A 15138-nucleotide genomic window follows, 5' to 3' on the forward strand; every position below is an offset into this window, starting at 1 on the left:
TTTCCAAGTGCTACCCTGGCCAGACCTTTAACTTTGGTAAAGTTAGAGAAGCAGCATGGCCTAGTGGAAAGAGCACAGGCCTGGGAGTCAGAGGACTTGGGTTCTAATCCCAGCTCCATCACTTAGTCTGCTGTGTGATCTTGAGCAACTCACTTCACTTCTCTGTGGCCCAGTTACCTCATCTGTAAAACGGGGCCTAAGACTGTGAGCCTCACGTGGGACACAGATTGGATCCAACCTGATTATCTTGCATCTCCCCCACTGCTTAACACAGTGCCCGACACATAGTAAGCACTTAACAAAAACACAAAAACATTTGCCACCTCGGAGTCAATGGCCACTTAGAGCACCTCAGCTTTCACCATCTACCATTTGTCCAGCGCTTAGAACAGTGCTGGGCACATAGCGCTTAACAAATACCATTATTATTATTATTCATCTGACACAGTTGGGCTTGTGCCAGCTGTTCGGTGGGCTTGTTATTACTTATTAAGTGTTTGTTGTTGGTCCAGTTGTATTTCTTGAGATCTTACTGTGAATACAGCACTGTACTAAGTGCTTATGAGAATACAATATAAAAGAGTTGGTAGACATGTTCCTTAACCACAAAGAGCATACAGTCTAGAGGGGGAGATAGAACTCTCGAGGCCCTGTGTACCCGATGCACTATCCCTGTCCCATTTAACCTGTATCTACCCCGGCACTTGAACAGTGTTTGACATAGTAAGTGATTAACAAATACCATTTTTTAAAAAAAAAGCACTGCTCTGGGAATCAGGAAACCTGGGTCTTATCCTGGGTTCTGCCTGCAGCTGGCTAATGTGGATGAACACTTTGCTTGCTCTTTATGATGATTAAAGCATTTAGTCTCCTTGCCCCTCCCTACCTCACCTCACCACTCTCCTACTACAACCCAGCCCGAACACTTCATTCCCCTAATGTTAACCTTCTCACGTACAGTGAGACCTCGATCTCATCTATCTCACCGCCAACCCCTCGCCCACATCCTACCTCTGGCCTGGAATGCCCGCCCTCCTCGTATCAGACAGATAATTACTCTGACCCACTTCAAAGTCTTATTGAAGGCACATCTCCTAAGCCTTCCTCTCCTCTTCTCTCACTCCTTTCTGCGCCGCTCTTACTTGCTCCTTCATTCATCCCCCCATCCCATCTCCACAGCACATAGGTAGATACCTGTAATTTATTTATTTACATTAATGTCTGTCTCCCCCTCTAAACTGTAAGCAGGAATGTATTCTCCCAAGTGCTTAGTACAATGCTTTGCACACAGTAAGCACTCAATAAATGCGATTGAATGGAAAAATGAATAAACTCGTTCCTAGCTCCTCTCATGCTACATTCTGAGTCCCAGAAGAAACATGGCTGGCAGAGATAAGACTCCAGTTAGCGCCGTGTAAGCCACTAATACTAGAATCAATTCTTCTGTGCAGGTTCTTGGTCCTGAGGTCTTAAGATAGGGGCTCATCTGTCATTCCTGACTGCAGACTCCAACATCAGGTCCTCTTTGATCATTCAGTGGTATTTAGAGAGTGCTTACTATGTGCAGAACACTGTACTAAGCACTTGGGAGAGTACAACAGAGCTAGCAGACACAATCCCTGTATTGGGTCACCATTAAAGAGCATGAGCTTGGGAGTCAGAGGTCGTGGGTTCTAATCCTCACGCCACCACTTGTCAGCTGTGTGACTTTGGGCAAGTCACTTAACTTCTCGGTGCCTCAGTGACCTCATCTGTAAAATGGGGATTAAGACCATGAGCCCCACGTGGGACAACCTGATTACCTTGTATCTCCCCCAGTGCTTGGAACAGTGCTTGGCACATAGTCAGTGCTTAAGAAAAATCATCATTATTATTATAGAACTGTGGGATAGAACAGTGTCCCAGAAGAATTTCAGAAGTCAGAGATGCAGTTCCTGACCTAAAGAAATTAATGGGAGAGCAAGCGGAAACAAGTGGACAAATATCCAGTTGATGAGAGGACAATGGAGATGATTCATTCATTCATTCAATTTCATTCATTCATTCATTCAATCGTATTTATTGGTGCTTACTGTGTGCAGAGTACTGTACTAAGCACCTGGGAAGTACAAATTGCTGAAAATACACATGCAGTTACATAAATAAGTATATGAAGAGTAGATACACATGAGTACTAAACTAAACTCCTTGGAGGGAAGGATCTTGCCAGTTCATTTTCATTACACTTAACCCAGCACTATTATTCATTCATTCAATCGTATTTATTGAGTGCTTACTGTGTGCAGAGCACTGTACTAAGCGCTTGGGAAGTACAATTTGGCAGCAGATAGAGACAGTCCCTACCCAACAACGGGCTCACAGTCTAGAAGCAGGGAGACAGACAAGACAAAACAATAGAAAAGCAGCGTGGTTTAGTGGAAAGAGCATGGACTTTGGAGTTAGAGGGCATGGGTTCAAATTCCTGCTCCGCCAATTGTCAGCTGTGTGACTTTGGGCAAGTCACTTAACTTCTCTGTGCCTCAGTTCCCTCATCTGTAAAATGGGGATGAAGACTGTGAGCCCAATGGGGATGAAAACTGTGAGCTGCGTGCAGGACAGGGACTGTGTCCTACCCGATTGAGCTGTATCCACCCCAGCGCTTAATACAGGGCCTGGCACCCAGTAGGCGCTTAGCAAAACCACAATTTTATTACAATGAAGAAAGGGAGCTTGTCCCCTGAGGGCCCACCGCCTTCTTTTTCAAGGTGGCACCCGAAAGTGGGCTGAGTAGTTACATTTTTAGGGTGACACGTAGGCGCTAAAGCGAAAAGGCCGGTCCGCGAGCATGATCTCGCCTCAGCGCCGACGGACGCCGGCCCGGGCCACGCCCCCACGGCTCCAGGCCATGCCCACCACGGCCCCGGACCATTCATTCATTCATTCATTCAATCAATCGTATTTATTGAGCAATTACTGTGTGCAGATCACTGTAGTAAGCGCTTGGGAAGTACAAGTTGGTAACATCTAGAGACGGTCCCTACCCAATGTCGGGCTCGCAGTCTAGAAGGGGGAGACAGACAACAAAACAACACATATTAACAAAATAAAATAAATAGAATAGTAAATATGTACAAGTAAAATAAATAGAGTAATAAATCTGTACAAACATATACAGGTGCTGTGGGGAGGGGAAGGAGATACAAGTAAGACAGAGTAATGAATCTGTACAAACATATATACCCAACTTGTACTTCCCAAGCGCTTAGTACAGTGCTCTGCACACAGTAAGCGTTCAGTAAATACGATTGAATGAATATACAGGTGCTGTGGAAAGGGGGAGGAGGAGACTGTGACCCTCTAGACTGTGAGCCCGTTCAATCAATCAATCGTATTTATTGAGCGCTTACTGTGTGCAGAGCACTGTACTAAGCGCTTGGGAAGTACAAGCTGGCAACATATAGAGACAGTCCCTACCCAACAGTGGGCTTACAGTCTAGAAGGGGGAGACATTCAATCGTATTTATTGAGCGCCCACTGCGTGCAGAGCACTGCACCAACCGCTTGGGAAGCACATACAGAGACCCAATGGCTCCGAGCCACGCCCACCACAGGCCCGGCCCGCTCCCCTGCCCCATTCATTCATTCAATCGTATTTATTGAGCGCTTACTGTGTGCAGAGCACTGTACTAAGCGCTTGGGAAGTACAAGCTGGCAACACATAGAGACAGTCCCTACCAAAAATTGGGCTCACACTCTAGAAGGGGGAGACATTCAGTCGTATTTATTGAGCGCCCACTGCGTGCAGAGCACTGCACCAAGCGCTTGGGAAGCACATACAGAGACCCAATGGCTCCGAGCCACGCCCACCACAGCCCCGGCCCGCTCCCCTGCCCCGTTCATTCATTCATTCAATAGTATTTATTGAGCGCTTACTGCGTGCGGAGCACTGTACTAAGCGCTTGGGAAGTACAAGCTGGCAACACATAGAGACAGTCCCTACCCAACAGTGAGCTCACAGTCTAGAAGGGGGAGACATTCAATCGTATTTATTGAGCGCCCACTGCGTGCAGAGTAATAATAATAATGATGGCATTAAGCGCTTACTATATGCAAAGCACTGTTCTAAGCGTTGGGGATGTTACAAGGTGATCAGGTTGTCCCACGTGGGGCTCACAGTCTCAATCCCCATTTCACAGATGAGGTAACTGAGGCCCAGAGAAGTTAAGTGACTTGCCCAAATTCACCCAGCTGACAATTGGCAGAGCCGTGGTTTGAACCCATGACCTCTGACTCCAAAGCCCGGGCTCTTCTCCACTGAGCCACGCTGCTTCTCTACCAAGCGCTTGGGAAGCACATAGAGAGAGCCAATGGCTCCGAGCCACGCCCCCCCCCCCACAGGCCCGGCCCGCTCCCCTGCCCCATTCATTCATTCAATCGTTTTTATGCATTCATTCAATCGTATTTATTTATTGAGCGCTTACTGTGTGCAGAGCACTGTGCTAAGCGCTTGGGAAGTACAAGTTGGCAACATGTAGAGACAGTCCCTACCCAACAACGGGCTCACAGTCTAGAAAGGGGAGACTACCATAAAAACCATTCATCAGCAGAGTATCAAATGTATAATTGAATAAATAGATAGACAAAAGGGATGGGGGATGCGTATTAATAAGTGGCCAGCTGCCTTGTAAGTCCTGTGGGATGATTTCAGGTGTTATTCTCCCACGTACCAGTGCGGTGTTCCTAGGGCATGAGAAACCTTTTGCTTCTAGTTGATAAACTTTTATCCAGGTCATTTCAGAGCTGCTTTATGAGATTTGGGATGGGAGCAATCTCGCGGCTCAGTGGAAATAGCCCGGGCTTTGGAGTCATAAGTCATGGGTTCAAATCCCGACTCCGCCAAATGTCAGCCGTGTGACTTTGGGCAAGTCACTTCACTTCTCTGTGCCTCAGTTACCTCATCTGTAAAATGGGGATTAAAACGATGAGCCCCCTGTGGGACAACCTGATCACCTTGGAACCTCCCCAGCGCTCAGAACAGTGCTTTGCACATAGTAAGTGCTTAAAAAATACTATCATTATTACAGCACCTGTATATATGTATATATGTTTGTACATATTTATTGCTCTATTTATTTATTTATTTATTTTATTTGTACATATCTATTCTATTTATTTTATTTAGTTAGTATGTTTGGTTTTGTTCTCTGTCTCCCCCTTTTAGACTGTGAGCCCACTGTTGGGTAGGGACTGTCTCTATATGTTGCCAATTTGTACTTACCAAGCGCTTAGTACAGTGCTCTGCACATAGTAAGCGCTCAATAAATACGATTGATGATGATGATGATTATTATTATTATTACCCCCTTTCCCCCCATGTCCCCCATCCATGTCCCCCATCCATTTATTGAGCGCTTACTGTGTGCGGAGCACTGTACTAAGCGCTTGGGAAGTCCAAGTTGGCAACATACAGAGAGACGGTCCCTACCCACCAGTGGGCTCACGTGGCTCAGAGCGCGCCCAGCCCGGGTCCTGTCCCCGGCCCGGACCTCGGGCCCCTCCCCCGGCCTCCCCACCGCGGGCGCCGCCGGCCTTTCGCCGCGGCTGCGCGGAGGGAGCGAGCCTGGCCGGCGCGCTCCCCCCCTCTCCCCGCCCCGCGCCACGTGAGCCGGGCCGCCCCTCCCTTCCCCTCCCGTCCCCGCCCCTTCTGGCAGTTAGGAGTGACTAATTTCTGTCATATGACTGTGACACCAATGGAGTCGGCGGCTTCGCGGAACTAGGTGCGCGGCGGCCGCCGCCGGGGACCGACGGAGACAGGCGCACCGACAGACCGACCCACCGACCCCCGGCGGCCGAGGGACAGGGGCCCGGCCCCTCCCCGCTCCGCTCCCCCGGCCCAAGATGCCCCCCACCCTGTTCCAGAAGCTCTTCAACAAAAGGAGCGGGCTCGTGGCCTCCGGCCGCGACCCCCGCGACGACGCCGTCTTCAGGTAAGGGATCCCATCCCTGCCTCCCTCCTCTTTCCTCTCCCCCATTCCCGCGCCAGGGAACACAAAGTGGGGCTGCAGGGAATGTGGGGCGAGCCGCCCCTCGTTGTCCCGGTTGTGGGGGGGGGCCCACCTTCAGCCCGCCTCAGCGGCAAGAGCCCGGGCTGGGGAGTCGGACGTCGTGGGGGCCAATCCCGCCTCCGCCGCTTATTAGCATTCATTTGTTCGAATTTATGGAGCGCTTACTTGGTACGAAGTCCTCGGAAAGTACAGTGATGATGATGCTATCTGTTAAGCGCGTACTATGTGCGAAGCACTCTTCTAAGCGCCGAGCCCAAGTCGGCAACAGATAGAGACGGTCCCAGCCCAGCCGTTAGTATTATCATCGTATTTGTTAAGCGCTTACTATGTGCAAAGCACTCTTCTAAGCGCCGAGCCCAAGTCGGCAACAGATAGAGACGGTCCCAGCCCAGCCATTAGTATTATCATCGTATCTGTTAAGCGCTTACTATGTGCAAAGCACTCTTCTAAGCGCCGAGCCCAAGTCGACAACACATAGAGACGGTCCCAACCCAGCCATTAGTATTATCATCGTATTTGTTAAGCGCTTACTCGGTGCCAAGCACTGTTCTAAGCGCTGGGGTAGATGAAAGGCAATCAGGTTGGCCCAGGTGGGTCTCCCAGTCTTCATCCCCATTTTACAGATGAGGGAACTGAGGCCCAGAGGAGTGAAGTGGCTTACCCAAGGTCCCACAGCAGACAAGTGGCGGAGGCGGGATTAGAACCCACGACCTCTGACTCCCAAGCCCGGGCTCTTGCCACTAAGCCACGCTGCCACTTGTTGTATGACCTTGGGCAAGCCACTTCACTTCTCTGGGTCTCAGTGACCTCCTCTGGAAAATGGGGATGATGACTGGGAACCCCACAGGGGACAACCTGATCGCCGTGCATCTCCCCCAGAGCTTAGAACAGTGCTTGGCACATAGAAAGTGCTTAACAAATATTATCATTATTATTATTCTCTCCCTTTTCCGGGCTGCCGCCGCCGGCGGGTCAGATCGATCGATCGATCCGCATCAATCAATCAGTCCGTCGGTGGGATTGGTGAACCCTCGCCGGGCCCGGATTGCTGGACTAAGCGCTCGGGACAGTCCAAGGCTGCGAGCTCGTGTCGGGGGATGGGCCTGATGGTATGGCGTCCTCTCCCGAGGGCTTAGTCCAGCGCTTTGCACACAGTAATTGCTCAATAAATAGGATTAATAACGATAATCAGTAGGTCAGCAATATCTGTGGACCGTTTGCCGTGTGCGGAGTGCTGGACTAAGCGCTCGGAAGAGTCCACACTGTGAGCTCGTTGTGGGCGGGGAATGACTAATGGTATGTTGTCCGCTCCCAAGTTCTTGGTACAGTGCTTTGCACATAGTAAGCGCTCAATAAATAGGGTTAATAATTAATAATAAATAATAATAATCAGTACATCAGCGATATTTGTCTCCCCGTTCTAGACTTTGAGCCCGTTGTTGAGTAGGGACCGTTCTTATATGTTGCCGACTTGTACTTCCCAAGCGCATAGTCCAGTGTTCTATGCATAGTAAGCACTCAGTAAATACAATTGAATGAATGAATGAATGAATGTATGTGGACCATTTGTGCAGAGCGCTGGACTAAGTGCCCAGGGGAGTCCAAGACTGCGAGCTCGTTGTCGGTGGGAAATGGGTCTGGTGGTCTCTTGTCCTCTCCCAAGCGCGTAGTCCAGCAATTTGCACACAGTGAGCACTCAATAAATAGGATTAATAATGATAATCAGTAGGTCAGCGGTATTTACGGACTGCTTGCTGAACACAGAGCGCTGGACTAAGCGGTTGGGGGAGTCCCCGGGCTGAGAATAAGCTGGGCCGGCGGAGGGCCTGTTGTGGTGTAGGGTGGGCCCCGGGCCACTCTTTGGCAGTGCCTGTGGGTGGGTTGTTTGCCCCGGGCTGGCAGCCGGGTCGGGACCATCTGGGCATTTACGCGTCAGCTTCATTTTCATCACCTTCCTGTTTGTGAAGAAAGTTGGTCGGGCGTTGATAGAAGCAGAAGGGGACTTGCGGTTACTACTCCAGCCAACCAGTTCTGGTTCCCTTGAACGGGCCTCTCTATGGCGATTCCCCTTTCGCTTGACAAAAAAACATCCTCGTTGCTCCCTTCGCCCCCCTCCCCACCCCCACCACTGTCCTCCTTCAACAGTCACCTGTTCATACCCCCACCCCCCCAGTCTGCTCATTTATCCATCCATCCGTCCTTCTGTCCATCCATCCTTCCATCTCTCTCTCTGTCTTTCTATCTGTCTTTGCTTCTGTCCATCGGTCCACCGATCCGTCCATCTTCCCGTCCACCCATCTGCCCACCCGCCTGTCCGTCCGTCCATCCATCCGTCCGTCCATCCATCCGTCCGTCCATCCATCCACCCATCCACCCACCCGTCCACCCGCCTGTCCATCCGTCCATCTGTCCACCTGTACATCCACCCATTCATCCATCCATCCATCTTCCCATCTTCTCACAAGATTCCCCGGCCCCCTGCTTGGGTTAATGCATTGAGATGCATTTCAGAGTATGAAAGACCAGTAAGCCTCTTAAGGAGAGAGAAGAATAAAACCCTCCAAAATCCATTCTTCTGTCCTGGAAATTAGGGTGTGGGGGAAGATATTATTCAACAGTGAGACCTTAATGTTAGGAAAGGAGAAATGAGAAATGCTTGAGTTGCCAGGAACAGTCTAAGGTTACTACTGAATCTGTCATGATCTAACCACAACAGATGCTGATCACGTCAAATATGCCAAACACAATACTGGGAATGAAAGGAACTTTTCCCCCAGAACGACTCATTTTGAGGAAATCAAACCAGTGAATCTTTCAAGATCAGATATCAGCTTGTAAAAGGAACTCTGATGTGAAATCCTAATTTATTTTTTTTTGTATTTTGGATCATGGTACCTATTTGGAAGTGAAATGGATTTTTTTAGTTGGTGAGAGAAGCAAGTTTACAAAGGTACAGTTTAATGAACTGAAATCAGGACTTGTGTTAAATTTAATAGGAAATGGCTTTATTCCTCCCTGATGTGAGACTTTAGTTTTGCAAATGTGGCAATTTACAAAATGCTTAAGTTTTGTATTGGATCATCAACCAGATATGGTAGAAATGCCCAGTTCTTGAAATAGTGAGAACTAGTGAACTTTGTTTCGAAAGACTTCTACAACAGATGTATGAACTGTATCTACAGAAATGACGTAACAGTTGAACATTTCTGATCTTTGTACTTTTCATTTCAGAAAGTTTGTGCCTTTCAAATTATTTTCAGATTTTGTTTAGGAATGTGCTTTAACAGTTCCTTCAGCATCAATATTTGGCACTAAATTTCAGACTTCACTGTGAGAAACATTATCTGTCAAAGCCGTGTAGTTTAGACTATAAGCTCATTGTGGGTAGGGCATGTGTCTGCCAACTCAGTTGTAGTGTACTCTCCTGAGCGCTTAATACAGTGCTCTGCACACACTGAGCACCTCAATAAATACCACTGATGACAAAATAGCCTTTTTCTAGTGAAGAATTCAAAGCATTGTATTGAGAACTTGAAACTTTACAGTGCCCAAGGAAGAATGTGGAGTGCCTTAAGAGTATGCCACTGACCAGCCTGTTTCTCCTGTCACAAGCACCGAGTGACCTCATGTACAATCACTTAAGAATTTCACATACGCCTGGAAATCACCTCCATAAAACAATGTCAGAGGGAATGATTTTACATTGAATAGTCTGCCGGAAGAACTCGTTACCTAATGGGAGAGCCTTTGCTTTTTTTCATTTTCATCCCCAAATTCCCTTTTCCTTTATAGCCTAGATGAATTAAAATTCCTTAAACTTAATGAGGTTGAATTAGTGAAATCAAAAGCCAGGGTTCCCTTGCAATTCAAATTGGGAATATTGGCTTTCCGCCCAAGTGAACGAGGCCTGAAAGTTAGAGATGAGCCTCGGCAACCTCCGTGCCTTACTCGAGTTTAGATAACCCAGCCGCCATCTCTCCAGCCAGCAGAGAGGAGGAGGCATGTTGCATAGAGCCCACGGGAGGTGGAATCTGGGAGGCAAGGAAAATCACGTGGAGAAGGGGTTTAAGGAGATGAGGCAGGTGCCATAGGAAACAGCAGGAAGTCAGTGCTACGGTTCTACCAGTAAACCTCACATTTAGCGTTCAGTTTCCCTGGTCTCTTCATCTAAATGTTTAAGATTTTGGAAAGGATTAAAGGGCTTCCTTCCCTTACTTGACTGCTGGAGACTACTGTCCAAAGCGCTGAGTACTGTGGTGTGCACATACTAAGTGCTCAAACACCAGTGATTAATTGATTGATTAGACTTTTTAATGGAAATGGGGCTTTAGTGCAAAAAGCAGCATCTGTACCCCATACACAAGGGGTTGTTATAGGGATGGTTTAATTTAAAAAACACACAGAAATGGAAGGGAAAATGAAATAATTTATCCTTTCAACGTAAATAGTGCTGTGCCAAATCTAAGTTTGTTTCAAATTTTTTTTCTTTAATTCACAAGAGATTTGTTCATATTTTGGTGTTTTATTTGTAACATTTGCTCCATCAGAACTGTCTATGGAATGTCTTAAAAGAACTCATTAATAAAACTATCTTATAGAAACCCACTTGTAATGAACAGAGGAAAAAAAAACCTTGCAGCTGGTCTTAACAAAATGTGTTAATTGACCTTCATTTTATTACAGTTCTTAGGACCCTGTGGAATAGGAAAGATAAATTTTAACAGTAACCCCCCCAAAAAAAACTTAACAGTAAAACCCAAAAAAATTGTAAACCCCAATCTCCAAACAGAATTTCTCCAAATAGTATCCCGTAAGGGTATGGATTGAATTTTAAACAAGAAGTAGTGTGTATTTCTTTTGTCTCCCAATTTGCTAGTAGGTAATAAGAATTTATTATTTCAGACCTTCCTTAGAAGGTAATAATTTTAGTATTTAAATGCTTATTATTGCCAAGCACTGTACTAAATGCTGTGCTTACAGTGCAGTTAGATCAAGTATGGTCCTCGTCCATGGGGCTCACAGTCTGAGGAGGGAGAAGAGGCATTAATCCCCATTTTGCAGGTGATGGAACTGAGGCACAGAGAAGTTGAATGATTTGACCAAGGTCCCATAGCAGGCCCATGGTGGAGCGGGGATTAGAACCTGACTCCTCCTGTTTCCCAGTTGACCATAGCTATAGTGTAATATTTTATTTAGTGGCATAACTAAAAGTTACTGAATTGAGATTTTTTAAAAATCAAAATGACACCATAAAAAGGAAAGTGAGATTTGAATAACTCCTGAACGATGTAAATGCAGGTTACTAATATGTTACCACTAATAGCACTGCATGCCATGAATTTTACTCTAACATTTACTAGTAATTGTATTAAGAAATAATTTGTGACATGGTATCAGTTAATGGGGGAAAACACTTCATTAGCAGAATCTGTAGCTGTTAATTGCAAAGTTACTAGAATGGATTTTGAAATATTGTTTCATTTTAGTAGAGGAACAGTTCCCATTGAGTTTAATTCATTCATTCAATCGTATTTATTGAGCGCTTACTGTGTGCAGAGCACTATACTAAGCGCTTGGGAAGTACAAGTTGGCAACATGTAGAGACGGTCCCTACCCAACAGTGGGCTCACAGTCTAGAAGGGGAAGACAGACAACAAGACAAAACATATTAACAAAATAAAATAAATAGAATAAATATGTACAGTATGCACAATGTTCCCAGCCTCTGAGAAAAATAGAAGTGGGAGAGCCTCAGCTATTTGTTCTCAGCCTTCTTTTTGCTTTTAATGGTATTTGTTAAGCACTCATTATGTGCCAGTCACTGTACTAAGTACTGGACCAGATACAAGATCATCTAGGTGGACACAGACCATGTCCTACATGGGGCTCACAGTCTTAATTCCCACTTTCCAGATGAGGTAACTGAGGTCCAGAGAAGTGAAGAGACTTGTCTAAGGTCCCATGTGGTGAAGCCAGGATTAGAACCCAAGTCCCTTGACTCCCAGACACATGCTCTATCCACTACGCCGGGATGCTTCTCCTGCAGTCATGGCAGAGCCAGCTCTAGGGCCAAATCAAGCTGAAAGTCCCTTCATGCTCCCTTGTTTCTGTGAAGTACTGTGAAAATTGTAGTGATCCTGTAGACTAGGTTTAGGCATTGCATTAAAACGCCCATATCGGTGGCCATTCCTGGTCCCACAGTTTGGTCAAGCATACATTCAAACATATCGAGAGTTTACTGTGTGCAGAGCACTGTACTAAGCGTTTGGGAGACCACAATATAACAATAAACAGACATTCCTGGCTCACAGCGAGCTTACAGTCTAGTGGTAGTGTGATCTGCCCTGTGCCAGCACGGAGGCTTTGTGGCTGGATTTGGCTTGAAGAATCCAGAACCGTAAGAAGTAGCACCAGAGAAACGGCTGCTGGTCCTGGGAGTTTAGGCAGGTAGGGAAATGACTCCTCCACAGCCCATCTTCGTAGCCTCAGTTGCAGCCCATCCAGCTGCAACTGAACATCCTGTCCACCTTCCATCTAAGATTCCAGCCATTGGCACGATGAGCCCCCCCCCAACTCCCAGGGACCCCACCTTCGTGGGTCACATGCCCGCTCTGGTCCGAACCTGCCTGTCTCCCCCCGGAGCTGCAGTCCTGGAGGTGCCAGCTCAGTCCTTGGTGTAGCCCCACCCCCGAGGTAGTAGCGCACTCCCCAGGCAGTGAGCGGGACACCAATGTACGATTGATTACAAACAGTTGAACCTGAGACTGGAGCAACTGCTGCAGCCCAGGGAATTCATTCATTCAGTTGTATTTATTGAGCGCTTACTGTGTGCAAAGCACTGTCCTAAGCACTTGAGTACAGCGAAGAGGCTGGCTTAGTGGCTAGAGGCCAGGCCTGGGAGTCAGGAGGTCGTGGGTTCCAATCCCAGCTCTGCCACTTGTCTGCTGTGTGACCTTGGGCAAGTCACTTCACGTCCCTGGGCCTCAGTTACCTCATCTGTAAAATGGGGATGAAGATTGTGAGCCCCATGTGGGACCAGGGACTATGTCCAAACCGATTTGGTAGTATTCCCCCCAGCGCTTAGTACAGGGCCAGGCACATATTAAGCACTTAACAAATACCATAATTATTGTTATCCACCGGTGCTGGCGCCAGTTCTTCCAGTTCTGGATTCTTCAAGCCAAATCCAGCCACAAAGCCTCCATGCTGGCACCGGGCAGACCCCTTCCATGGCATCTATTGTTAGCAAATTCTAAAACTTTTTTGAAGCATTGCATGATGTAAATGCCTCTTAATTGTCAAAAAAGTTTCAGAGAATTTTGTAACGTTTCCATTAGCCAGGGCATTACAGTAATCACAGAAATTGCCATGGGTTTATGTTATTCAGGATAAGGTAATCTGCATTTTTATATCGGAGCACCCTTTTCCTTTTTTTTTTCCTCTCTGATTTTATCAACCCAGTTTGCAGTTTTGAATCTGCTGGCTCAGTTTCTTTCTGGAGGAAGGCTTTTTTTGTTCTAATTTCAAAAACAAAACAAAAAAACTTTGGATGTGAGTCATTAACACTTAGTAAATCATTTGAATTGTTTTAAATGTCAACATCTGAGAGGTAGCTGGGCTGTATGGTAGCAGAGCGGATTTAGTTAACCAAGAGTTAACCAGCCATTGGAACTTTTCCAAATGTGATCTTGCAATCTGGTTATCTCTTCTGTTTTCTCATCTGGAACTATTATTAAGACAAGTCATATTTAATTGGTCAGTATTTTCATTTGGTTTCAGCATTTTCTATTCAGTTTAAAATTCTATAGACCACTTTTAATAGGTAAAGGGATGAATTGAGAATCAGTATTTTCATCGTGTCGCCCCGTTGCATCAGTCCATTCTGGGTGAGTTTTGCATTTTATGCAGCACAGTATTCTACGACTAATTTCCAGAGCCTGGAGAGCTAGAAAGTCATTCAGCCGTCTCCTTAATAATTATGCAATGAACTAGGACTGAGTTTGTTGTAGCTTGGGTCCCAAAAGCCTTTGGCCACAAAACCTGCTCACGGAGAAGACCTCTCCCCAGCTATGCTGAAGATCAACTCTGGGGTTTGTAAGTTAACCAGTGTCCTCCATTTCCATTCTCAAGATTCCCTCTTTTGCGAAAACTTTCTAAGCTGACATTTCTAATGAAGCTGTCTACCAAAGGTGTGTTTATGACTTTTTTTGTAGAAAGCATAGTTTTTCTCTCTCTAGTCTCTTGGAGAAAGCCTCTTTTAAAGTCCAAGCTAACAGCAGCAGGACCTAAAACCATGACGACGTGCCTCCAAGCATCCGGTTGCCAATTTAGAAGACAGACTACTGAGCTGGTTGCACCTCTGGGCTAACCCAATAATGGCAGAGCTTATATTTGGATGAAAATAATGGCGTCATGTGCCACCAGTGCTGCCTCAGCCTGCCCCTGCATTCCTATGTTATGGTGTCCACCTGATCAAGATATACCAGCATTTTGCTTGCGCCCCCTCACCCCCCCCCCCCCCCCCCAGCCCAAATCACTTTCCCACTGTTGGCATGAATGGCCTCAGGATGATTCCTGAAGTCCTGAAGGCTGGCTGTGGATAGAGTTGCGGAGTTTCTGGCCATCACCTCCTTTAGGCAGTAGCTCAGTCAATAAGTAGCATTTGGGCACTCTGTACACAGTAATAACAATATCAGTTGTGGTATTGATTCTGTGCTTATTAAGTGCCAAGCACTGTACTAAGCACTGGGGTAATAATTGTGGTATTTGTTAAGCACTTATAAACACTTAGAACACAGTCCTTGTTCCACATGGGGTTCACAGACTAAGTACGAGGGAGGAGAAGCAACGGACCCCCATTTTAAGAGGAGAAGCTGAGTGACTAGCCTGGTGTAATGGATAGAGCTCAGGGCTGGGAGTCAGAAGGTCATGGGTTTGAGTCCCAGCTCCACCACTCGTCTGCTGTGACTTTGGACAAGTCACTTCACTTCTCTGTGCCTCAGTTACCTCATCTGTAAAATGGGGGTTGGGACTGTGAGCCCCACATGGGACAGGGACTGTGTCCTACTCGATTTGCTTATTTCCACCCCAGCAC

General features: G+C 46.8%; 1 protein-coding gene across 2 annotated transcripts in view; it reads left to right on the plus strand.

The window, feature by feature from the left end:
- Nucleotides 1–5769: 5769 nt before the first annotated feature.
- Nucleotides 5770–15138, plus strand: part of FNIP1 (folliculin interacting protein 1) — a 142420-nt gene continuing 133051 nt past the window's right edge. For both annotated transcript variants that reach the window (XM_038740791.1, XM_038740793.1), the window contains exon 1: nucleotides 5770–5966. In XM_038740791.1, the coding sequence (XP_038596719.1) occupies nucleotides 5878–5966 (89 nt within the window). In that variant the 5' untranslated portion in view covers nucleotides 5770–5877. The remainder of the gene's footprint in view (nucleotides 5967–15138) is intronic.

Source organism: Tachyglossus aculeatus, chromosome X1 (genome assembly GCF_015852505.1).
Source record: "Tachyglossus aculeatus isolate mTacAcu1 chromosome X1, mTacAcu1.pri, whole genome shotgun sequence".
In the NCBI taxonomy this organism is placed as follows: domain Eukaryota; kingdom Metazoa; phylum Chordata; class Mammalia; order Monotremata; family Tachyglossidae; genus Tachyglossus; species Tachyglossus aculeatus.